The 26,224-nt window shown below is 47.2% G+C and overlaps 1 protein-coding gene across 1 annotated transcript in view; it reads left to right on the top strand.

The window, feature by feature from the left end:
• Nucleotides 1-26,224, top strand: part of CSMD1 (CUB and Sushi multiple domains 1) — a 1,728,861-nt gene that overhangs the window by 526,500 nt on the left and 1,176,137 nt on the right. The window contains exon 3 of the mRNA XM_066382147.1: nucleotides 2,603-2,715. Coding sequence (XP_066238244.1) covers nucleotides 2,603-2,715 — 113 coding nt within the window. The remainder of the gene's footprint in view (nucleotides 1-2,602; nucleotides 2,716-26,224) is intronic.

The raw sequence follows: 26,224 nt of genomic DNA, 5'->3' as shown, positions 1-26,224 counted from the left end.
CAGAGAGGCTGCGCCTGCTCTTTTCACCACATTCTAGCTAGCATTTGGTATTGTCACTGTGGTTTATTTTAGCCATTCTGAGTAAGTGCGCCGTGATGTCCCTGTGCCGTGTTCGTCTGCGTCTCCCTGCTGGCTAATGAGGTCGGGCATGTTTTCTGTGCCTCTGCCATCTGTATCTGCTTCCAGGTCGAATGATTCTGTCTCTCCCTTGTCTTCTGATTGGGCTGTTTGTTCCTCTACTGATGAGCGTTTAGAGTTCTTTACATATCCAGACGCTTGTCCTTTGTCAGATACCCCGTAAGCAGATACTTTCTATCCGACTGGAGTGTATCTAGTCAGGCTCTTCTCCTCCACAGAACAGGTTCCTAACATCTGTATGAAGTCCTGGTCTGTCCCCTTTTCCGTTAACAGATCGTGCTTCTGCTGCTTAGTGTAGAGAGCCTCTGGCCAGCCCTGGGTCCTGAAGACATTCCCCTCTGTTTCTTTCTCTGATAGTTTTCATTTATATTTTTCATTGATGCCTGCGATCCATGTTGTGATAATTATTATATGTTTGACTTTAATCTAGACTCACTTGTTGTTGGCTTTTGTCAACAACATTTCGTTGTTACATTTTTGAAAGACTGTCTTGATTCCATAGAGTATAAGGGGTCAACAGTTGGACATATTTATGTGGGTCTGTTTCTGGGTTCCAAGTTCTGATCTATTGATGTGTGGTCTATTCCTCTGCTAATAAAATACCACACCCTCTTAAATAATGTAGCTATAAAATTAGTCTTGAAATGGCATGGACTGATTTCTTCTATTTTCCTCTTATCTAAAATTGTTTAAACTGTTTTTTTAAATTTTTACTTTCCATATAAATTTTAGAAGAATCTTTATATCTACATTGTAAATTTTATTTAGTTCAATTTTTTTTTATTTCCCTTGAGAATTGCTCTCTGATGCATGGATGATTTAGAAGCAATCTGTTTAGTGATTGACAATTGTTCTTTCATTTATCTCTTCTTATTACTTTCTGTTTTGATTCCACAACCTGCAGAGACTGTAATTAGGTTCAATGCCATAGACTTAATGGTAAGCTAGAATTTCTCCTCTGAGAAATAAGCATCCAGGTTGATTTCTTCTGGCATCAGATGTTTGGTTTCAGACCAAATTTGCACCACACATCTGTAGACAAACAACTTAATTAGCAACTTTCAGTAAAAGACAAATTGATAAATCATCTCTTTGACCTTTATACAAGCTGTTAGTCTGTAAAGTGTTGTGCATATTATTATATACTTGTTCACCCATTCAGAATTCTGATTTATCATCACTAAAATGTGTGATGAGCCTGACGCAATGGATAGAGCTTTGGCCTGGGACGTGGAGGACCCAGGTTTGAAACCCCGAGGTCGCCACCATGAGCATGGGCTCATCTGTTTTGAGCGAGGCACACCAGCTTGAGCCCAAGGTCACTGGTTTGAACAAGGGGTCACTCAGTCTGCTGTAGCCCCCTGGTCAAGGCACATATGAGAAAGCATCAATGAACAAGATGCTGCAACGAAGAATTGATGCTTCTCATCTCTCTCCCTTCCTGTCTGTCTGTCCCTATCTGTCCCTCTCTCTGTCTCTGTCACAAAAAAAATAAAATAAAATAAAATGTGTGACTAGATCCAAGCCTAGTGATACATGAAAGACATCTTACAATTCAGAAGACTTGTTGTGTAATCCAAATATCAAAACCGGTTTATTTGACGTTTGTTCAAGGTTGCATTTGAGTTTTAGCTGTTATGCTATGACGAGCGTATTTTCTTTTCAAGAGAAACTGTGACTTATTTCAGGGAGATATTAAGAACATCACATGAACTATGGGAGGTGACAACCCACCATCCACTAATTTAGGTGGCAGATAAGAGCAAACGCAGTGGCATCTTGTTTCATGTGGCACATGTGAGGAAGCCACACATAGTCTCAGGTCCCACATGCTTTCTGTAAGACAATGGTGATTGTACAGTTACTTCAAGAAAGGATATTCTTGGCCCTGGCCGGCTGGCTCAGCGGTGGAGTGTTGACCCAGTGCGTAGAAGTCACAGATCAATTCCATGCCAGGGCACACAGTAGAAGCGCCCATCTGCTACTCCACCCTCTCCCGTTTCTCTCTCTCCCTCTTCCCCTCCTGAAGCCATGGCTTGATTGATTCCAGTGCATCGGCCCCAGGCACTGAGGATGGTTTTGTGGAGTCTCCACCTCAGGTGCTAAAAATAGCTTGGTTGCGAGCATGGCTCTAGATGGGCTGAGCATCAGCCCCAGATGGGGGCTGCCGGTTGGATCCAGGTCAGGGCGCATGTTGGAGTCTGTCTCTCTATCTCCCCTCCTCTCACATTAAAAAAAACAAAAAAGAAAGAATATTCTCAAAAATGGTTTAAGTTGACAGGCTCCTGTGATCCAAGGGGCTTAATTACCTTGCAGTGCCTGTGTATGGATCATGTAACTGTGCAATGACAAATCTCAGATATACCACCATGAAAACAGGAGTCGAATGTGTTCGTCGGACTATCTTCAATCACCCATGCCTGCTTTATAACTGTATTCTTTTTCTTTTTCTTGTGGAATTTAGGTTATCGGGATTTCAGCTGCCGTCCTCCATCGTCAGCACAGGATCCGTCCTGACTCTGTGGTTCACGACTGACTTCGCTGTGAGTGCCCAGGGGTTCAAAGCGCTGTACGAAGGTAGGACACACGCTGTGCTTGCACACACCTGCTGTGCGGGCGACCTCACACTGGTCAGGCTGGGTTACAGATTGTAGTGTAAACCTGAGCTGTTACCACACGTTTGAATGTTGCGTCACACATTGATGATGGCAGAAAACTGTTTGATACAATGGCCAAACTTTTTAGCATGAAACGCGCGTTTACCATTTTCCTTTATTGATAGAACACTTTTTTTTTTAATTGGAAAAGTGGGTTATCTTTTGACATCTAGAAGAACATTTTGAGAATTCTGAATAAGAGACAGTGCTTCTTCTCCATGAAGAGATTATTCTTAGTATGCATGGTTTTCTTAAAACTTTTTGTTGGATGATCATATTGACAGTGTTTCAAGAGAGGGAACTCTATTAGATGAGCTGTTGTTTTCCAAGTTGAAACCGGTCATTGCGAGGACGACTTTGGTTTTCGTGTGTGGTCACTGCCAGCCCTCGGGCTGTGTGTCCTTTGTTTTTCTGGTTTCCGATCCGTGTCTAGGTACCTGTGGGGGGTCGTGCTACGGGTTTAAAACTACTTGTGAGCAATAATTTTTAAAAAAAGATGTAAAGGAGTTCCACCTTTGATAGAGAAAGTAATGCAAATGACCACTCCAAGCACTTGGTTTTAAGAAATCATATCGGTCACGCTTTAAAGCGTGTCTGCCCAGGTGATTCTAGTTTCATCTTCTTTCACACAGGTGCCTTAAAATTCCTTTCATGGGTAGTGAAAAGGCTTTCACTTTTCACATAAGCACACAAATGGATAAGAGACTGTGGGTAGGCATGTAGGCCAGTCCCTGTTCACAGCACACACCTCGGACGGCACGGTGAGTCTCCGAGGCGCCCTTGGGCAACGTCATTCTTTGTGGAAGATCAAGTCTGCGTGTGCGTAGTGCAAGTGAACTTCGTCGCTATGCCGTGATCAGCAAAGGCAAGGGCAGAGCATCCTCCTTGCCCAGGTTTCCAACAAAACCAATGTATCCTGTTAAGTTGTGTGGAATGACCCTTAGGATGGTCCCACCAGTGTGACTTGAGTATCTACGATGCTTATATTTAATAAACCAGCGTCAGTGACTGGGAGGGATGAATCATCTTGTAGCATATCACTGACTGTCAGGGAATGATTTAGTATTTGGACAGTAACAGATTCATTTAAGATTCCTAAGTGTTATTCTCTTTCAAGTCTTCTTGTGTCTACTACTTCCCGCGTACCCTAACTTCACACAATTTCTATTTTACAAAACAAATCAGTGTCTCTAAGGCAGCCTATCCTAGTTCCCTGTGAAGCATAGCTTGTTTAATCATCACAGATGGTATTACTGAGAAGGACAATAATGCTTCCACACCTGAGAAGCCTGGGCGATTCTTCTCCCCTTCCTGATGACGTGGATAGATACTTGAATATCACGTTTTGCTGAATTTCCTATAATAAATGTTGTAGAAATCCTGTTGATGAATGATGGTCAAATGAACAATTGCACTGAATCTTTCTGAGCTATGTGTTTGGTGTTACTGGTTGTCATGATGGCATCTCATAAAACAATTGGAAAGATTGTCTCTGTTGGAAACAATATTTACAAGTATGTTTGAAAACATGAGAAAAATGACCTGAAAGGGAATGAGACCCTAAGTTAAAGGTATAGTTTTTATTTTATTTTTATCTATTTATTTTTAAAGACTTTATTCATTTTAGAGAGAAGAGAGAGAGAGAGAGAGAAAGAAGAGAGAGAGAGAAAGATAGAGAGAGAGAGAGAGAGAGAGAGAGAGAGAGAGAGAGAGAGAGAAAGGGGTCGGAGCAGGAAGCATCAACTCCCATATGTGCCTTGACTGGGGAAGCCCAGGGTTTTGAACTGGTGACCTCAGAATTCCAGGTCAACGCTTTATCCACTGCTACACCACAGGTCAGGCAAAGGTATATTTTTTAAAGAGTTTGCATTGGTAAATGCTTTTATTTTGAGATGTATATTTCAATGGTGACATTAACATCTAGTCTGTTGACAAGTAAATGCAGCCTTTGTTTTGAAAGGAAAGAAATCTAGTCAAAAAAGCACTTGTCAGGAAAACCAAAATTGTATACGATATTTAATATCAGTATTTTTAACCTAATTGTTCATTAACTTAAAGTCTCCTGAGAAAATGAATTTGTACTGTCTGGAGAAAAAGCGGTAATTATAGTCTAATCAGAAAATTAGAGAGTTTATCTAGAAGAGAACAAAACTTTCAACGTGAGCACCAGCTGATTCGTGTATAGTGTGAGTTCCCACAGGGAATCTAGATACAACTATGACATACTATGGCAACGTCACTGGTATTATTAGGGACAGTGTGTATAAAATATGCAAATATACCTATTTAAATACAGCATAAAGCAGAACTGATGATAATTGTCAGAAAACGATGTAAAATTCTTTAGAACCAAAACATTGAGTCCTTCTGGTGACTCAGATTTCCTCCTTTTTTATTAGGTTTTATTTGGACAGGACAGTCCATCAGGTAATTAATATAATCCAAATAATGCAGTAAAATGTCGATGTCTTATTCAAGAAATCCAAAGGAAATTTAATTTGTAGGGAAAAAAACTCAGGATTTAAAAAAAATATAATTTAGTCTTTAGTGTATTTTCTTCCAGTTAAAATTAAAATTTATTTCATATTATCAGATTAATATTTCATTTTTTATACAAATTTATTTGCTTGAATTGAAGAAAAATTTGTCAAAGTTAAAATCTGTCTCATCAACTATATCCTTGGTTATAAATTTAATCTAGGAACTGAACTTTTAGATTTCCAGCAATACTTTGAAATAGTTCATATTTACTTGAATTATTATTTATACATCGAAATATAAATCTACATAATAAGTATCCAACAGTAAATTTACATATTATAATTAAAGTCTTCAGTCTTGAATTTAACCCTGAGAATCAAATGGGAATATTTATAAACTTCACATTAACTTACGGAATAGGGAGCTGTTCAGGGTGTTCGCAAGGAAGTTTATAGACTGTTGGTAAAATCAACATATTCTAACCCATGCATATAGTCTAATGAAATTGAAGTTCCTAACTTAATAGAGAATTTTTTGAATAGTTTATATGCTAGTTCCATCATTCAACGCTATTTTTCATGGTAAACCAACAAGTTTGCTTAATTTTCCTTCATAAGTTTGTAACAAAGTATTGGGATTACACATGATTTATAATAAGACGGAGTACTATTGAAATTTCTATGTTTGTCCGATGTTGAGGTCCTATGTATAAATATATAAGCAGCATCTGTTTCTGTGTTTCTATTTGTGGACCTTCTTTAATCGAGATCTCAAGTCCTAAAGAAATATATTTATTTTTTGTTTAATGAGTTTATGATATTAAAAACCAAACAAAACATGAAGTTCAGAAAATTGGCATGCCATGTCCACACACGGAAAGTATTGGCTATCATTAGACTTGAGGAGAAACAGAATGGATCATTTTGGTTACATGTATTTATTGAGAGGTTGTGCCCCAAAGAACCTATCACTCTACTTTTTTTTTTCTTTTTTCAATTTTTAAAAGATAATTGCTCAATTTCCTAATCAGTTTTCTCTACGAGTGACAAAATGAACTAAATGTTAGAAACACCAGTGAAGAGACGATGAAAACGCTCCAACTTCAGATTTTAGTGCCTTTGATTTCAATGTCTGATTTCCTTTGAAATGATCTTTTGTTAAGTAATACCTTTATTTTTGTCCTGAATAGGATTTCAAATGTCTTATAAACTCTGGTAATTTTTTATACATGCTTCTTTCATCAGGGTAAGACTTGGTTATGTTTTTAAATTTTAGTTTTCTGGTATTATTTACCATAATTGAGATGGATCTTTTTAAGTCAAGTATGTTCGCTTTGACCTTGATTGAATTTTTATCATCGGGTGTTTTGGGCGAAATATGGGTTTTATGTATAATACAAGTTGTATGTGGATAGGAAGCACCGATTCGGAATCCAACGATGAGTCCAGTGTGTGTTGACCAGAATCTGCACTTTCCTGTAGAGAACACATCTCATTAGTGCGGAGCAGTGTCATTCATTGGGAGCGAGATGACCTCTGAGCACTCAGCAGCGGCTTTACCCAGGGAATGGCAAGTTGTATTAAGAAAATAGAATGGAAATCGTATGCGTATTTTGACATAGAGAATTCACTTCTTTGCCGGACTTGGTTGGCAAGCCAGAAGGAAGGTTGCTTTAGATTCTTGTTGAAGACAAATCGAATAAGACGCAAAGGAATCGCGTCTCCTTAAAATTCCCTTTAAAACGCTGCCTGACACGGCAGGTAGAAAGGGAGAAATTTTAACCACAAATGTGGACAGTCAAATATTTTGATCAAAGCACACTAATTTTACACCTTCTGCATTTATCTCAGCCCTTCCAAGGTAACAATCTTTGACTATATTGGCCTTAAATGTTATGCATAAAATCTAGAAGGATCTGAGAGCCTTAAGATCTCTTTTAATTAAAAAAAAACAAAAAACAAATGCTGGAGGCCTAGAGAGGTGGACCTCGCATTACTCAGCACTGAAAATTCACTGTGGGAGGAGCTTGTGTTTCACACAAAACAGCTCATGAGTTGGAGTGAGAGAAACAGTTGCCATGAACATGGCTTAGAAGACTCCCCAGGGTTATAGATGCTCTTCTAAAATCTTTCTCTTTCAGCTGTTTTTTATTTTATTTTAAAGTTATTCATTCTGTCAATCATGACATTGTGTCCTCCTTACTAAAGTATACATGTCTTTGTGGGTGATAGATACAAAGATAGGTAGGTAGGTAGGTAGATAGATAGATAGATTTCATAGAATGATATAAACCCTTACATACATTTTGTTATTAAATCCTCAGAAGATTTCTATAAGTGAAATAAAATTACCTAATATTATCAGATAGGGAAAGTGAGGGAGTTAATTGGCCAGAAGCTCATAGTTAATAAATAGGGAAACCAGAAATTAAACATGAATCTGCTATTTTCCAGAAGTTGTCATTTTTAACCAATCACTCTTATATACGGTAGTTTAATTTCTGTACACACAAATAGGCAAACGCACACATAAATCCATGCACGTTGATGTGTGCTCACTGTTACATTTGACCGGAATGCGTCTATAACTGCATGCACACAGGGTGTATGTGGATCCATGTGTGGACACACAGACCTGGTCACTCATTCTTCCCCTCATTCACTGACCAGGATTTCCCTGAGCTCCTGCTGGGGACCCCGTACCGAGCTGAGTGGTGGGAGTGGAACGCTGAGTGGAGCCGGTTCTGAGGGACTGACGGGTCGAGGAGACCATGGCCTCGTTCAGCGGAACGTGGAGGGTCGTTGGTGCGGACAGTAGCAGCCACGTCCGGCAGGCTCGGGGGCAGGCGGGGAGCTCAGATCACCCTGGGGGCCAGGCGGAGATGGTGAGAGAATGAATGCTTGGGCCTCGTCTCCGAGAAGCATCAGGGCATCCCCGTGCTGAGCGTGTCCTCTGCGTCCGGCAGAGTCCTCGGGCGGACACCATCCTGGGAGCATCCTCCTGAGTGAGGAAGAACCAGGGAAATGTACGGGACACGCACGTCACCCTCCTTGAGGACCGGCCCCAGCTGGGTGGACAGGTGAGGGAACGCAGAGGGAGGAAGCTGGTGGGAGAGAGTCTGAAGGGGGCACAGAGGGCACATGCTCCGGGCGCTGGCTCCCCTGAGAGCCCCCAGCACAGTCCCCGCCACCTGCCTCAGGGTCAGGGGCAGGGGGGGACCTGTCCTCCCTGGCGGGAGCCCTGCCCACCCCCTGCAGATTTTTATCACGTCAGTTGGCTGGTCTATGAAAGAAAGAGTAGCGTTTTAATGCGCCTATCTTCCGTTTTATAACACTGTCACCTTTTAGGTTTTGATTGGAGGTTGTGGTGCCTGAGGTGTGAGCAGAGAGAAGTGGGCCCGCCTGGGTCCAGTGGGTTCTGAATCCGTGCTGCCCTCGTGAGCTTCGGGTTCGGACAAGGACCCCGCCATCTCCCTGGTCATCTCCTTTGTACCTCGGAGGCCGTGGTGAGCTCTGAGGAAGAAACTGAGCCCTGGGGGTTTGGCACAAAGTAAACACTCCAAAATATTTGTTTTGTTTTGTTTTGTTTTGGGTAGAAAAATACCTGCTCTCAACCCCAAGGTCCTTTTATCTACTAGTTTATATTTCATTCCCCAAAAACCTAAAAGGAAAACTTCTAATAAGTGCCACGTTTCATTGATGTGAGGTTGACTTTCTTCTCTGGTTGATGCACACTCTCATCTGGAAATTTCTAAAAACAAAACAAAACAAAACAAAACAAAAAAACACGGAAATGAGTTCCAAACCAAAGGGTCCACATGGTCCACAGTGTGGCCAAACTGCCCCACGTCAAAAATAATAAGACTCCCTGCACATCCGCAAATTAACCCTGTAAACATCTAAACGAGATGAATTCTGTTCGCCCTCCAGTGAGTTCATGCCAGCAAGCGGCTTACACTTTCCTGCAACACAGGGCAAGATGGATCCTGGTGACACGCAGACCCTCCCTCCCGGGTTTCAGTAAGACAGGGACCTGGCAGGGGATGGTAGGGGTGACGGGCGGGACTTCTTCCCGGGACTGCTTCCCGTTCCCTGAGCGTGTCTGGCATTTCCCTCTGACAGGTCCCGTGGGCAGCATTCTCTCGTCTTTAGCATCCCTGGGTCTGGATTTAGAAAGAGCGGCGAGATTATTACCCTTCAAGCTCCAAGCTTTATTTAGAATGTCAGCACTGATTTATTTCTCCCTTGAAGTGATTATCTCAACTCAACCTGAATTAAAGCGTGGGACGCGGATGACCCACCTGGCAGGGAGACACTTCCTCCTGGCGGAAGGTGACGGTCCACTGGACAGCAGTGAGCTGTCCACTAGCGGACACGGAGGCGGCAGCCTTCGTTTGGATGCCGAACAGTTACTGAGGCTGAAACAAATAGGAAGCTTCTAGGGTCACTTTACTCTTGGCCGTTCGAGTCATCTCCGTGGGTAAAGCCAGGTGAAGATACGCCTTAGGCGACAACACACGTTTTTCTGTTTTTGGTAGTAAGTGGAGATGTTGGTCCTCATTCCAGCCCTTTGCTAGGCGTAGTTGTCAGATCCTGGTATCTGTTTTGTCCTTAAATTGAAGATTAAATATATCTATATCTATATCTATACCTATATAGATATAGATAGATAGATAGATTTTAGAGAAAGAGAGCGAGAGAACCACACCAATTTGTTGTTCTACTCACCTATGCATTTGTTGATTGATTATTTTATGATCAGAAATTGAAGCAGCATCCTCTGCCCATCTAACCAAATGGACTCCCTGGCCAGGGCCAGTTTGCAGATTCTTTAACAGGAAAGGTACATTGGAACCCCTGGTCAGAGTTTTCAAAATGGCTCTTAAAAGTACGGTAATGATTGCTGTTAGTAACATCGATACAAACATCTCCGAAGAAGCCCAGACCACAGAAGAAATAGGGTTACTTTCTGGAAGGTCCACTTTCAGACGTCAGATAATGTGTCCGAGCAGAGATAGGCCAAGCCACTGTAAGGAGTGGGTTCAGCCAATCCCGCAAGGCTAGTCTGTCACCTGTGACCACGGATACATCTGAAGAAACGGTGAAAGACCCAGTAAGGGCCAGAGGAAAGACCCAGATTAGTCAGGCTAAACCAGGAGGCCAGTCTCACGCCACGGTTTTGAGTCCCACAGACCACTGGATGGTGATGGCGTCTCTGTCCCCGGCGTGAGTGTGGCTACAGAGTCAACTTCTCTCACTCTGCCCACCTCCTCTGCACTCTCTTCTTTAACTTGAGGTCATAAAAAAAAATCTCAATTTCTGCGAAGCCATAAAAATCACGTGCATGATTTTGTATGTATTTTTTTATTTTTATTTTTGGAAAATGCTTCACAGACTTCATCAAGTTCTCTCGAGTTTCATAACTAAACCAGTGAAAAGGTCAGAGTGACTCCTGTCGCTGTCTGACATTAGCTCTGCTCACCCGAGGCCCCAGAGGTTCTTTTATCTGGATTCTGTCGCTTATCTGATTTCTGATTTCTGCCGTTTTGATTTCATGTTCGAGCAAGCAGCCCTCAGGGTCCAACGGGGCTTCTCATACAGGCCTCGCGCGGAGGAAACAAAAAAAAGACAAAACATAAATAAAACTGTCATCTCAAATGGAAATAGTCTAGTTCCTGCGAACTGTCATTTATTAATTTGACATTTTGATTCTGGTTTCTGAGGATTGTAATTTATTAATTTGACATTTTGATTTTCTGGATTTGTTCTGTGAACTTAATTAATGTGCACTTGCCCCAGAGACGTGGACCTGCCCTCAGGGCTCCAGAACATTGGGATTCCGACTCAGGAGGGGTCGATCGCTGTAAATCCATTATGGTGATAAACGCTCTCTGGGGCCTCCCTTGATGGATTGAGTCAGTCCTCTGTCTTGGAGTGTTGTCTTGGCAACACACCAGTACAGATGTAGGTACACACACACACACACACACACACACACTCATTATATTGCTGTATACGAGTTTCCTTCAAGTCCCATAATAATAAAACATTTTCTTCAAAGTGACAACACCATTAAAAAGATATGCCTGACCTGTGGTGGCACAGTGGATAAAGTGTCAATCTGGAATGCTAAGGTCACTTAGCAGGATTTGAAACCCTGGGCTTGCCCAGACAGGCACATATGGGAGTTGATGCTTCCTGCTCCTCCCCCTTCTCTCTCCTTTCTAAAATGAATAAATAAAGTCTTAAAAAAAAAGACATATTATTAGTCCCATATGTGTTGACCAAAGGTGATGTCCGTGGTACATAAAGTTAAAAAAATATATATATATATATAGTATGATCCCATTGTGGTTTTAAAGTGATACTTTCATAAGTATGTAGGAAAAAAATAAGTATGTAGATATACAGATGTGTGTACCCATGGTTATGTATAGCACACACACGCACGCGCGCGCGCACACACACACACACACATATTATATAAATATTTAGAAAAGTGTAGGGGAATACCTGAACTGTCCATACACATTACTTTGGGGAGGAATAGGAATGTTTAAGAAAAAGGATTGCTTGATATTTCTTCCAATAATTTCATTATTTAGCTTGTTGCAATGAACATTAGCAATCCAATAATGAACATCATAAAGGAATTTCTAAAGATAATGTGGAAATTAATGCTCTTAAACGGATGTCTCGCTCCCACCTAGACACTGAAACGTGAAACCAGGTGATTCAACGTCCTTCAACATTGTTTTCAAACGGCTGTAAATGGATTCCAAGGTCAGCACTGTGGCTGAAAAGAAGAGAAAACCATGTGTATTCATTAGAAATCTACTCACCAAAATAGTCACCCAACTGAAAGGGACATAGGCAAATTAATTTCATGGTAAAGGCATCTTTAAAATCTTTGGTCAGTAAGTAACAGAGTAAGTACTGGTTAATACTTGTCCTCAGAGATTAGTACCAAAGCAAGTACTTATACCTACATTTCTTAATATATTTCCTTTTGGCCATAATTCAAGTTTTAGCCTTTGTATCTACTCCCCTCCTAAGATCTTTTCTTTCTTTTCATTGATATTTCCCCCCTCCATAATATCTTGTCTTACCGACAAAGTGCTCTGAGATTTTATGCATATATATGTACTATATTTGGTAACAAGGAAACTCAGGTACTGTTCGAGCAATAAAAATTGGTTCTTGTTCAAAGTGAACTTTATACGCAAAAATAATGAGATTGAGTGATTTCTTTTTGAACAGCCTCTCTCTTTATGCTATCATGTGTCCTTACTGAGTGACACACTGAGTATCTAGGAAATAAATGACCCGTCTCTCCACTTAAACCCCAACACCCTTCGCCGCCTATGGGGTGGACACTAGAAATGAAAGGGTTGGGGGGATGGATGATGTCACTGTTGGCGTGTGGACTGTGGCACGGTTCTGCCATCTGGGGAAGCCAGTCTTCCCGTCACTATGCACGCGGCCCCTGAGCAAGGGACTCGGATTCCTCGTTGGGTCGTGAAGAACAAACGGGTTCTGCCTCTGAGTTGTTATAGGACTTACAGAGGATTAGCTGTTGAAACTGCCTGGACCAGGACCTGGTAGATAACACTTTGGATTGATTCTAGGTCTGCAGGACTGGCGTAGATGACGACCTCACTAAGTGCCGTGTGTAATTGTTCTTCCTCCTGCCTTGAGGATTATACAACACTGTAACACGGACATCCTCTACTTGGGCACTAACGTCCTCTTTGAGATCTTATTCCTGGGACGGCTGCGTCTGCCTCTGCTTCCAGCCGCCTTCTCTGTGCTCTGAGTCGCTTTGTCTTTTTCATGTTGTTTAAAAAAAGAAAAAAAAATTATTACAAAACCCTGATGCTTCTATGTTTTCAAAGTGAGGATGCCAAACCCAGATTCACCCCTAGTGTCGTGTGAGCGGAACTGTGGGGCATGACAAGCCTGCAAACTGCACATTCTGGGTAGGGTGACATTTTATTTTATTTTTTTATTTGTTTACAAATCCCAACTCATGCAGGTGGGCATTTTTTCTGCTGTTTCGTCTTTGATTTGTTCATCCTTTATTGTAAAATAACAGGCATACAGAATGAGGCTCACGAAGGAAAGGCAAAATTACTTCTTTTTTATATATATATACAAGTTTCTGGTAATAGATGTCTGGTTTGAGTCAAGCCAAGGAAATGAGAAGGATGCGGTTGGCCAGGATTTTAAAAAGAAGACACAGGAGCAGACGCTGGAACTGAAAGGAAAAAGACCCAAGAACACTGGACGTGAACAGGAAAGATTTAAATTGGGATGACAGCCTATTACCCTAAGACAGGTGATTCAAAACCATCTTAGTTTGGAGAGCGTTCAAGAACGCCTCCCCTGTTCAGGCCCTTTGGGAGAGGTGGTCGTATCACACCAATGCAGTTCGTCTGTAGCCAGTGGAGGTGTGAATGTAGCCAGTGGAGGTCTGAATGTAGCCAGTGGAGATGTGAGTGTAGCCAGTGGAGGTGTGAGTGTAGCCAGTGGAGGTCTGAATGTCACCAGTGGAGGTCTGAATGTAGCCAGTGGAAGTGTGAGTGTAGCCAGTGGAGGTCTGAATATAGCCAGTGGAGGTGTGAATGTAGCTAGTAAATGTAAGAATGTAGCCAGTGGAGGTCTGAATATAACCAATGGAGGTGTGAATGTAGCCAGTGGAGGTCTGAATGTAGCCAGTGGAGGTGTGAATGTAGCTAGTAAATGTATGAATGTAGCCAGTGGAGGTCTGTATATAACCAATGGAGGTGTGAATGTAGCCAGTGGAGGTGTGAGTGTAGCCAGTGGAAGTCTGAATGTAGCTAGTAAATGTATGAATGTAGCCAGTGGAGGTGTGAATGTAGCCAGTGGAGGTGTGAGTGTAGCCAGTGGAGGTCTGAATGTAGCCAGTGGAGGTGTGAGTGTAGCCAGTGGAGGTCTGGATGTAGCCAGTGGAGGTGTGAATGTAGCCAGTGGAGGTGTGAGTGTAGCCAGTGGAGGTCTGAATGTAGCCAGTGGAGGTGTGAGTGTAGCCAGTGGAGGTCTGGATGTAGCCAGTGGAGGTGTGAATGTAGCCAGTGGAGGTGTGAGTGTAGCCAGTGGAGGTCTGGATGTAGCCAGTGGAGGTGTGAATGTAGCCAGTGGAGGTGTGAGTGTAGCCAGTGGAGGTGTGAATGTAGCCAGTGGAGGTGTGAGTGTAGCCAGTGGAGGTCTGGATGTAGCCAGTGGAGGTGTGAATGTAGCCAGTGGAAGTGTGAATGTGGCACTCTGTTACAGCAGGATGGGTGCTTACCATGCCTCTGAGGGACAGAGAGCGACAGAGACGTTTGTTTAGCTGAAGAGTTCTCAAATCAGTCTGCAGGAGGCTCAGAGTTTATTCCCCTTCCTGGCTTTGCCCTTAAATAGTTGTGAATTACATTTGCATTGTTGGGTGCACTGTTGTCCCTGCTACCCTTGCTGCTGAAGGTTAACGGGGACACTGAAGATCAAACAAGCCTCCCTGTTGCTAAATAGAAGCCTATTTTCAAAGGGGCCATTGGTCTAAAATATCTCTGAAGTTCGTAGATAGTTCATGTCCTCCTTTTTATTGTTTTCTTTCAGTGTAGCCAGAAAAGAGCCACCTACCATCTCATGTGAATCATAGGTATTGGGGGGACCTCCGTAGGGTTCATGAGTTGGGCGATTGTGGGTTCATTCTCCGTATCAGCACAAGGAGGCATTGCTTTTATTGATTCAGCCAGTCGGAAGGCATCATCTAGAGTGGTGCTGGGAGTTTGTGCCTCTTCTATATCAGTCATTTCTTATCATTTTGACTGCTCACTGACCTTCGTATTCTGTGGTGCTCATCAGAATAACGTGGAGCTAAGTGGGAAGTGCCTCCCATGGTGCCCAAGCAGTGGTCAGAATAACGAGAAACGGAAAAGTGACCTTAAGCTTTCAAATAAAGAAAATGAAGATCTGTGTGTTTATTTGTGTTCTCCCAACTCTTGGCTCTAAAAATTGACAGTGGAGGATCCGGGCTACAGAACGCCCGCCTCGGGACCGGGACCGTGACCACGACTGCGGGGGATGGCGTGCCCTTCTGGGCAGCCTCGTTGTTGGTTTGACCAGCTGCTTTGCTAGACATTCTTGACTTTGGTTCTCTCCGAACATAACCTGCTATTTCTTGCGTACCCTCGAGGGGAAGAAAACGCCGTTTGATGAAGGAAGGGTGGCCGGGGGCCTGTGAACTTGCAACATGAGTTTGTACGCGTCCCCTGAAGCTCCAATCGTCATTTTGATAATATACATTTTTTTTTTTAAGATTTAATTTTGTTTCCAACCGGATGGATATGTATTATATATATTTCTTTTCTAAACGACATTCCTAAATATTAGACTAATGGGACAGAAAGCCCCACTGGGGAAGGAGAGGAGGGGTGGTGAGTGGCCAGCTGGCACGTGGGCAGCCTCGGATGCCTGCCACCTCTTGTCCGGTGGGTGTGGGAGGTGCCACACGGGCGATGTTGTGCAGGGTGAGATCCTGCACACATGTCAGCCCGGGAGGTGTGAGCCCTCCTCACTCAGACGAGGGAGGTGTCAGCACTCCGCATCTTAAGGTTTCATTTTGGCAAGACTCTCACACCTACTCCGAGCCCTCCCACATGCCGCTGTTCTGATACAGGGTGCTGCCATTTGCATATTCACCCGACTTTGTCTTTGGACAGAAAGCTGAGATGCCTGAGTCATGACAAGGACAGCTGGGGGCTTTTTATCGGAGCGTAGTGATGATAAATCATTGTCGTGTTGGTTTAACTTCTCCCAGTGGAAGGAACCAGCTAGCGTGTGTTTACAATGAGACCTCGTACCGGACGTTGATCAGTGGAATTCTTAAAGTATTATATGTGGGACCGTAGCCTCTTTGAACTACTGCATTAAACAAGCACAGAGCATTCGGACTCTCAGTCTAAACAGCGAGTGGAATACATTCCAATAACATACGACACCACATTACAATGTGTCCCATTGCATAGATGTTTTATGACATGCTTCAGGTAGAAATTTAGTCACATTGAACTGAGTTCTTTCCGTTTTCAGTCACCTCCATGCAAGGTGCGATCTAGCCTATTCACCCATCATGTCCAATGACACTTGACCATAAATAAAAGACTTTATTATACATTAACTTTCACTTAACCCTTAAAGCTTTACAGGGAGGTACTTTATTCATATAGAGTCTCCCCAAGAGATGAGGCAGTTCCCCAAATAGGACATTGACATCCAGGGGCCGAGCTGGACTTCAGGGCTGATGTCTGTAATGAGAACTGACCGACACTTTCTGGAAAGGGTGAAAGAGGAACTGCCTTTGGCTCTGGACTTTCTGGCCCCTGACGTGGGAGAGCAGCCTAGTCCGTGCTTGCATGCACGAGCGCCCTGCACCCCAATAATACTGTATGAACAAGGGGAGGCGGCCCCTGTGTCTCCAGAGCCAGGCATGCTGTCCTTCCGTGTCCCTTCAGCTTCATTGCTGAAGTCATCCTCTCCACATGCGCTCCTAAAATCGATGCTCAGAGGGGCTGATTGTTGTGTTGGACCTGGGCGGACAGCTACGGTGGCCACCCGGGTCCCACGGCCGAGGACGCCTATGTTTATTAAGTGTGTCTGTCTGTGCACAGCCGATCAGAGTGTGCCCCCTGTCGGGCACCCGGTCCCCAGTCCGAGTGTCCCTCTGTCTAGGCTCTTCTCTGAAGCTCCTGCTTGTGGGCTCTGCTCTCTGATGTGAACCCGCGGGGACTCCTGTCTCGGCTTAGTTTAAACTGTAAGGCCACCTCACCCACGTCCACTTTTCCAGCCCTCCAGGGCCCGGAGGGCGGGGAGGAGGAGGAGGGAGACCAGGGAGATGTGACTGCTAGATGCCGTTGTGACGTGGTCCAAGAACTAAGCGGAGTCTCAGAAATAACTTCCGTAGAGTGTCTCTCTGTCACTGCTGTTCCCCACATCATGGGGACGGGACTTGGGGCCCCAGGGCAGAAGCTCTGCGCTGGCTTCCCCAGGTTCTCTGAGGACGGACATGCTGAGAGCCGCCAGCTCTGTCCGGGACGGACTTGGAGCACACCCTGCGGGGTCTCTGGGCCCGCGGGACACCCGGACTCGGCACCGCCGACCGGCAGGGTGGACACCCAGGCTGCTGCCCCCGACGGCTGTCTGGCTCCTCTGTGGAGGGGATGAGCAGCACCAGGGAACTCAGCGACTGGACATGAGGTGGCTGGCGTGGTGTCCAGTGGCCGCTGCCCCGGACCCCGGGTACATGGATGCCCTGGACCCCATCTGCACGGATGGCACGCTCTCCACGGTCACCGTCCAGCCTGGCCCGGGCTGGGCAGACAGAACCTCAGGTCTGGCTCAGGCTCTCATGGGGGAAGCAGGACGCTCCTCAGTGTGAACGGGACTGAGGCCCGGTGGACAGGAGCACAACGGTCTCCACACCGGCGTGCGTGCATGTGTGTGTGTGTGTGTGCATGTCTGTGCGTGCGTGTGTGTGTATGTGTGTATGTGTGTGTGTGTGTGTGCATGTCTGTGCGTGCGTGTGTGTGTATGTGTGTGCGTGTGTGCGCGCGCGTGTGTGTGCACGTGTGTGTATGTGTGTGTGCATGTGTGTGTGCATATGTGTGTATGTGTGTGTGCGTGCGTGTGTGTGTATGTGTGTATGTGTGTGAGTGTGTGTGTGTGCATATGTGTGTATGTGTGTGTGCGTGCGTGTGCGCGCATGTGTGCGCGTGTGCGTGCATGTGCGCGCACGTCTGTGCATGTATGTGTGTGCGCACGCATGTGTGTGTGCGTGTGCGTGCGTGTGTGTGCGCATGTGCGTGCGCGCACGTGCATGTGCGCACGCACATGTGTGTGTGTATGTGTGTGTGTGTGTGCGCGTGCGCGCGCACGTCTACCTTCTCGAGGGAGTCTCCCTCCGGGAGGGCAGGGCTCTGGCCCAGGTTCGGGCAGGAGGCACTCACTGGACACAGGTCTACGGGAGGCATTTCTTTCTGTCTGTTGGGACGCTGGCTCTCGGGGGGGGGCTTCTGTGACAGCCATAGTCACGTCCAGCCTCGTGTGGCCATGCTGATGGGAGGGGCCCTGCGTCTGGCTCGGGAATAAGACGAGGTCGTGCTAAGCCAAGGCTTCCTCTTTCTCTGCGGTGCTGACCTGTTTTCTCTAGTGCACCCTCTGTGCAGGGGGAGGGCGTCATGGCGTTTGTCCTGTCGCTGTCCCTGGGACTGCCACGTGCTGTGCACGCCTCCTGGTACTCGCTGACCTCACAGGTATTCACTGTGAGAGGAACCGGCTGACACAGCTTGTGGGTGGCTGAGGCCAAAATTCATCATCATAACGCCCGGAACGCCTGGATGAAAATTGATAAACTGGCAAGAAAACAAACACGGGTCTGAAATCAGGCGACAGTCCTTCCATCGGGAAAGATCACTGTTATTTTCCTTTCCACTTCTCTTTCGGAGTTACCCACTCTCAGTTCATGCAACACCGTGGTTTTAGTTCATGGAAGACCGTGCCTCACCTTTGGGGATAGCACCTTGTGTTGGCCTGCCTTCCCGAAGGGAGAACACCGCCCAGACGTTGTCTGGTCAGTGGGGAGCCCAGAGGCCTGACACCCCCCGTCCTGAATCGCGTGCTGGTACCAACGCAGCGCAGGGCAGAGCGACCGTGCGGCACGGTGGTCAAGGGCAGAATGTCTTTCATCCAGGGACCACCCGGGTCCAAACTCTGGTTTCTTAGGCAAATGGCTTACACCCTTCCTGCCTCAGTCTCCACAGGATAACACGGGGGATGAGAACGATTGAGTGACTGGCACTGTGGGCTCTCTGGAAGGACGTGAGTGAGTGGCACCGTGGGCTCTCTGGAAGGACGTGAGTGACTGGCACTGTGGGCTCTCTGGAAGGGCGTGAGTGACTGGCACCGTGGGCACTCTGGAAGGACTTGAGTGACTGGCACTGTGGGCTCTCTGGAAGGACGTGAGTGAGTGGCACTGTGGGCTCTCTGGAAGGACATGAGTGACTGGCACTGTGGGCTCTCTGGAAGGACGTGAGTGACTGGCACTGTGGGCTCTCTGGAAGGACATGAGTGACTGGCGCTGTGGGCTCTCTGGAAGGACGTGAGTGGCACTGTGGGCTCTCTGGAAGGACGTGAGTGAGTGGCACTGTGGGCACTCTGGAAGGACGTGAGTGGCACTGTGGGCACTCTGGAAGGACGTGAGTGGCACTGTGGGCTCTCTGGAAGGACGTGAGTGGCACTGTGGGCTCTCTGGAAGGACGTGAGTGAGTGGCACTGTGGGCTCTCTGGAAGGACGTGAGTGAGTGGCACTGTGGGCTCTCTGGAAGGACGTGAGTGAGTGGCACTGTGGGCTCTCTGGAAGGACGTGAGTGAGTGAGTGGCACTGTGGGCACTCTGGAAGGACGTGAGTGACTGGCACTGTGGGCTCTCTGGAAGGACGTGAGTGACTGGCGCTGTGGGCTCTCTGGAAGGACGTGAGTGGCACTGTGGGCTCTCTGGAAGGACGTGACTGAGTGGCACTATGGGCACTCTGGAAGGACGTGAGTGGCACTGTGGGCACTCTGGAAGGACGTGAGTGGCACTGTGGGCTCTCTGGAAGGACGTGAGTGGCACTGTGGGCTCTCTGGAAGGACGTGAGTGAGTGGCACTGTGGGCACTCTGGAAGGACGTGAGTGAGTGGCACTGTGGGCTCTCTGGAAGGACGTGAGTGAGTGGCACTGTGGGCACTCTGGAAGGACGTGAGTGAGTGGCACTGTGGGCTCTCTGGAAGGACGTGAGTGAGTGGCACTGTGGGCTCTCTGGAAGGACGTGAGTGAGTGGCACTGTGGGCTCTCTGGAAGGACGTGAGTGAGTGGCACTGTGGGCTCTCTGGAAGGACGTGAGTGAGTGGCACTGTGGGCTCTCTGGAAGGACGTGAGTGAGTGGCACTGTGGGCACTCTGGAAGGACGTGAGTGAGTGGCACTGTGGGCTCTCTGGAAGGACGTGAGTGAGTGGCACTGTGGGCTCTCTGGAAGGACGCGAGTGAGTGGCACTGTGGGCACTCTGGGAGGACGTGAGTGACTGGCACTGTGGGCTCTCTGGAAGGACGTGAGTGACTGGCACTGTGGGCTCTCTGGAAGGACGTGAGTGAGTGGCACTGTGGGCACTCTGGAAGGACGTGAGTGAGTGGCACCGTGGGCTCTCTGGAAGGATGTGAGTGAGTGGCACTGTGGGCTCTCTGGAAGGATGTGAGTGAGTGGCACTGTGGGCTCTCTGGAAGGACGCGAGTGAGTGGCACTGTGGGCTCTCTGGAAGGACGTGAGTGACTGGCACCATGGGCACTCTGGAAGGACGCGAGTGACTGGCGCTGTGGGCTCTCTGGAAGGACGTGAGTGAGTGGCGCTGTGGGCTCTCTGGAAGGACGTGAGTGGCACTGTGGGCACTCTGGAAGGACGTGAGTGACTGGCACTGTGGGCTCTCTGGAAGGACGTGAGTGAGTGGCACTGTGGGCTCTCTGGAAGGACGTGAGTCACTGGCACTGTGGGCTCTCTGGAAGGACGTGAGTGACTGGCACCGTGGGCACTCTGGAAGGACGTGAGTGACTGGCACCATGGGCACTCTGGAAGGACGTGAGTGAGTGACTGGCACTGTGGGCTCTCTGGAAGGACGTGAGTGAGTGGCACCGTGGGCACTCTGGAAGGACGTGAGTGAGTGGCACTGTGGGCTCTCTGGAAGGATGTGAGTGAGTGGCACCGTGGGCACTCTGGAAGGACGTGAGTGAGTGGCACTGTGGGCTCTCTGGAAGGATGTGAGTGAGTGGCACTGTGGGCACTCTGGAAGGACGTGAGTGAGTGGCACTGTGGGCTCTCTGGAAGGACGTGAGTGAGTGGCACTGTGGGCACTCTGGAAGGACGTGAGTGAGTGGCACTGTGGGCTCTCTGGAAGGACGTGAGTGAGTGGCACTGTGGGCTCTCTGGAAGGACGTGAGTGACTGGCACTGTGGGCTCTCTGGAAGGACGTGAGTGAGTGAGTGGCACTGTGGGCTCTCTGGAAGGACGTGAGTGACTGGCACTGTGGGCTCTCTGGAAGGACGTGAGTGACTGGCGCTGTGGGCTCTCTGGAAGGACGTGAGTGGCACTGTGGGCTCTCTGGAAGGACGTGACTGAGTGGCACTATGGGCACTCTGGAAGGACGTGAGTGGCACTGTGGGCACTCTGGAAGGACGTGAGTGGCACTGTGGGCTCTCTGGAAGGACGTGAGTGGCACTGTGGGCTCTCTGGAAGGACGTGACTGAGTGGCACTATGGGCACTCTGGAAGGACGTGAGTGGCACTGTGGGCACTCTGGAAGGACGTGAGTGGCACTGTGGGCTCTCTGGAAGGACGTGAGTGGCACCGTGGGCACTCTGGAAGGACGTGAGTGACTGGCACCGTGGGCACTCTGGAAGGACGTGAGTGAGTGACTGGCACTGTGGGCTCTCTGGAAGGACGTGAGTGGCACTGTGGGCACTCTGGAAGGACGTGAGTGAGTGGCACTGTGGGCTCTCTGGAAGGATGTGAGTGAGTGGCACTGTGGGCTCTCTGGAAGGATGTGAGTGAGTGGCACTGTGGGCTCTCTGGAAGGACGTGAGTGAGTGGCACTGTGGGCACTCTGGAAGGACGTGAGTGAGTGGCACTGTGGGCTCTCTGGAAGGACGTGAGTGAGTGGCACTGTGGGCTCTCTGGAAGGACGTGAGTGACTGGCACTGTGGGCTCTCTGGAAGGACGTGAGTGACTGGCACTGTGGGCTCTCTGGAAGGACGTGAGTGAGTGGCACTGTGGGCTCTCTGGAAGGATGTGAGTGACTGGCACCGTGGGCACTCTGGAAGGACGTGAGTGACTGGCACTGTGGGCTCTCTGGAAGGACGTGAGTGACTGGCGCTGTGGGCTCTCTGGAAGGACGTGAGTGACTGGCACTGTGGGCTCTCTGGAAGGACGTGAGTGAGTGACTGGCACTGTGGGCTCTCTGGAAGGACGTGAGTGGCACTGTGGGCACTCTGGAAGGACGTGAGTGAGTGGCACTGTGGGCTCTCTGGAAGGATGTGAGTGAGTGGCACTGTGGGCTCTCTGGAAGGATGTGAGTGAGTGGCACTGTGGGCTCTCTGGAAGGACGTGAGTGAGTGGCACTGTGGGCTCTCTGGAAGGACGTGAGTGAGTGGCACTGTGGGCTCTCTGGAAGGACGTGAGTGAGTGGCACTGTGGGCTCTCTGGAAGGACGTGAGTGACTGGCACTGTGGGCTCTCTGGAAGGACGTGAGTGAGTGGCACTGTGGGCTCTCTGGAAGGACATGAGTGACTGGCACTGTGGGCTCTCTGGAAGGACGTGAAGGACATGAGTGACTGGCACTGTGGGCTCTCTGGAAGGACGTGAAGGACATGAGTGACTGGCACCGTGGGCTCTCTGGAAGGATGTGAGTGACTGGCGCTGTGGGCTCTCTGGAAGGACGTGAGTGACTGGCACTGTGGGCTCTCTGGCAGGACGGCACGAGCGAGTTGAGGGTGCACTGCCCACTTGAGGGCCCGGAGCAGAGGAAGCTCCGCTGTCCTGATGCGCGGCTTCCTCTGGAGGGACCGACATCCTCGGCGTGAGGCCGCCCACTGCGGTCCCTGCTCGGTGTCTAGTTCACCAGGGGAATTGTGATAGTGTTCCAGGGCTCCCAGTGAATATCAACATGAAGATAATGACATCTGTAAAACACGATGCCAGTGCAGGTAATAGAGATCGTATCAACGGTGATCACGCGTGGCATATAAATTTGTTATCTCACTACTGGCTAAAACGCCACTCGGTCTTTACACGTCGATCTGTTTTTAAATATTTCCTTGACCGTCTGAGGGTGACCTTGGTGAATAAAAGTATACAGGCCGTAGGTGAACAGGTCTCTAACACATCATCAGTACAGTGCGCTGTGTGGTCACCACCCCGAGTCATGTCTCCTTCCATCACCGCCCAGCCCCTCTCTGCCCTCCTGGTCCTCCACCCACATCCTTTCCACCTGCGTTTTTAGTGATCGCAGACAGCGCCTTCCTAAACTTCTTCTCCCCCCAGTTCCCTTCCTCGTGTAAGACTTCTCGAACCAAACCCGTGTCTGTGTTCTATAACCATTTTTATAAAAATGTGTCTCAAGCAGAACCTGGACACGGGACAGTCACCACGTGAGGCTCAAAATGAAATGACTGAGAATCGTGAGGCTACACATAAAGTTAAGCAGAATTCCTGGCAAGATGCTAAAGCTATTGTCAGAAATGTGTCCTGACTCCTGCATTCAGTATTGCCACAGCCGCACGGGTGCCCAAGAGGGGTTCTTGTAAGCAGGGTCTCCTAAACTCGGCTGGAACGTGAGATCGATGTTCATGGTGCTTCCCATTAGGGTGGGGCCCTTGGGATCCCTGTTTGAGAGGAAAAACCCTCGGACAGCTCCCGTTATCTCTCTCAGTTCCCTGTGCTGCTCCCCCTGAACCCCCTGCCCCCCAATCCTACTCACCCCGGCTAGCAGAATGCACGCCCCATGCTCCCGGCACTGCCCTGCGCTGGTGCACCCTGGAAAACAGTCGTGCTGATGTTGGTCCAAGCTGCCGGCTGACCTGGTCCCTCTGTTCTGCACCGTGAGACCATTACTGCGGATGACACCCCTCACCTACAAGCTTCTTCACTAGGCTTTGTTGCACAGATAGAAAAAATAAAAAGGGATGTTGTTTGTGTGTTAAGAAGAGCCTTCCAAGAGTATATCTGAGCTCTGCGATGCCCAGACTGCAGCTTTAGGGGGCAGTGAATGAGCCAGTAGTGTCCAGGCAGAGCCTTTAGGGTGTCCTCACGTCCTGACCCCCCCATGAGACTGACCCTGCCTTTAACTGGGACTCAGTGTCTTCATGGGAGAGACATCAAACTGAGCGGGAAAGTTCAGCAACAAGATGCGTTTGGGGTTTCGTCACATTATACTATAAAAAAATAATCTTTTTAGGAAAGATAGCATATAAATAAAGGCAGTATCAATGATAGTTAAATAGACATGAATAGTGAATAAAAGAGGTTTAAATTGTTATAGTAATGTGACTGAAATAGTAAAAAGCTCATTTCCAGGCATTAAGTGACACAGGTTAACAAGTTAAAAATCTATTTTAATCATTCCTTTCTGTATGTCATTGTCTTTGCTCAGGGAACTATTAGTTCGAATCTATGTACCTTTAAAAAAACAAGACACGTACATATACTTTAAAATAACATTATGGCTCAGACTAAATGACATTTAGAACCCTTATGTTGTAAACAGGCTGTAATGGTATTTGTGCATTTGCTTGGAGCCTGCTTAATTCTATTCCTGTATAGACATTATTAAAATACTGTCAATTGCAGATTTCCAGTCATATGTGTCTTCAGACATTTTTCAAAAGCATGCAAAGACGTGAATTCATAAAACTGTTTCAGAAACCACTTGAAGAGAATTTCTTCTAATTCAGGTTGAGAAATAGTTTGACCAGCCAGTAAACAAACACTTACCTTTCCAGCTTTAGACAAAAGTTTTACGTGGAGCTGATAAAGGAGTCTTATCTTTCAAGGCTTGTTACTTTGTGAGAAGCCATTTCCTTCCAATCAGGTGTCTCCAAGTGCAAGCTCAGTGTGGCAGTCACTTTCCGATTGGAATGGAACAACAGTCTCTCTTGCATTAAGAGTCATCTCTTGTTAACACACTTTGGGGACAGAGACCTTAAAAAAGCCACCGAAAGTAAAGCCATGACGTTGTCTTCAGCACCTGGTGGTGTCACGCTGTGCAGAAGAAGCCAGGGACCCCAGAATATATTTATATCTTGTAGCTTTACCAGTGCATCTGAAATAGGAGACTTCTTTTTGACAAGAATGCCAGTTCGGATGTTTTGAAGGTTCCAGATTTCACATATCAAGACTTTCAAATGAATGAAAAAAAACAAAAAACAAACTTGACCAAGGTAGTTTCATGCACAAAATACCTGTGCTGAAGCACTTAATGAGGAATTGAATTAATGAGTTTGGTAGGGTTTCCTGTGAAAAGATAGCTACATGTTGCAACAGGAACTTCAATAAGAGGATGCTCACAGATTTCTGAAGGTGTCAGTCCTGACTAGTCTCCCAGTTTCTCCAAGAGCAGAGAGACTGCGTGCCCGTGAACAACCAGATGACCTCCCGCGAGCTCTCCTGTCCTTTCCTGCTGGGGTGGCGTGGCGTCTCGGTCATGCAGGTTGAACTCCTCCATCTGACCTATCAGAAGATCCGGTGTCTGGTAGTGGCAAAACCCCTCGCCCTAAATATATTGCTGGATGTGGAGTTAGGAGTGCAGAGATTGCAAATCCCTTGCTTGATCTATATGGACACTTATGCTAGCTCAGTGGTCGGCAAACTCATTAGTCAACAGAGCCAAATATCAACAGTGCAACGATTGACATTTCTTTTGAGAGCCAAATTTTTTAAACTTAAACTATATAGGTAGGTGCATTTCTATCAAGGTAGCGCCCGCATGTAGTATTTTGTGGAAGAGCCACACTCAAGGGGCCAAAGAGCCCCATGTGGCTCGCGAGCCGCAGTTTGCCAACCAGGGTGCTAGCTATTTGATCTTTCTAGAAAGAAGCCAAGTAACCATGTGCAGCCTAGCCCAAATCTGGGAAAGGGCACAAAACCACCAAAGACCTTTAAGTATATGTATGACTGTTCTTTCTTCCCACTGTTGGGCGTTTTAAAGAGCAACCTTAAAATAGTAGTGATGTAGCCCTTGCCAGTTGGCTCAATAGTAGAGCCCTGCAGGTGGAAATCCCAGGTTTGATTCCCAGTTAGGGCACACAGGAGAAGTAACCCTTTGATTACCCACCCCTATCCCCTCCTTTTCTCTTTTTCTCACTTTCTCTGT

Source organism: Saccopteryx leptura, chromosome 4, assembly GCF_036850995.1.
Source record: "Saccopteryx leptura isolate mSacLep1 chromosome 4, mSacLep1_pri_phased_curated, whole genome shotgun sequence".
In the NCBI taxonomy this organism is placed as follows: domain Eukaryota; kingdom Metazoa; phylum Chordata; class Mammalia; order Chiroptera; family Emballonuridae; genus Saccopteryx; species Saccopteryx leptura.
The sequence above is the reverse complement of the archived record's forward strand: the minus strand, read 5'-3'. Positions and strand labels throughout refer to the sequence as shown.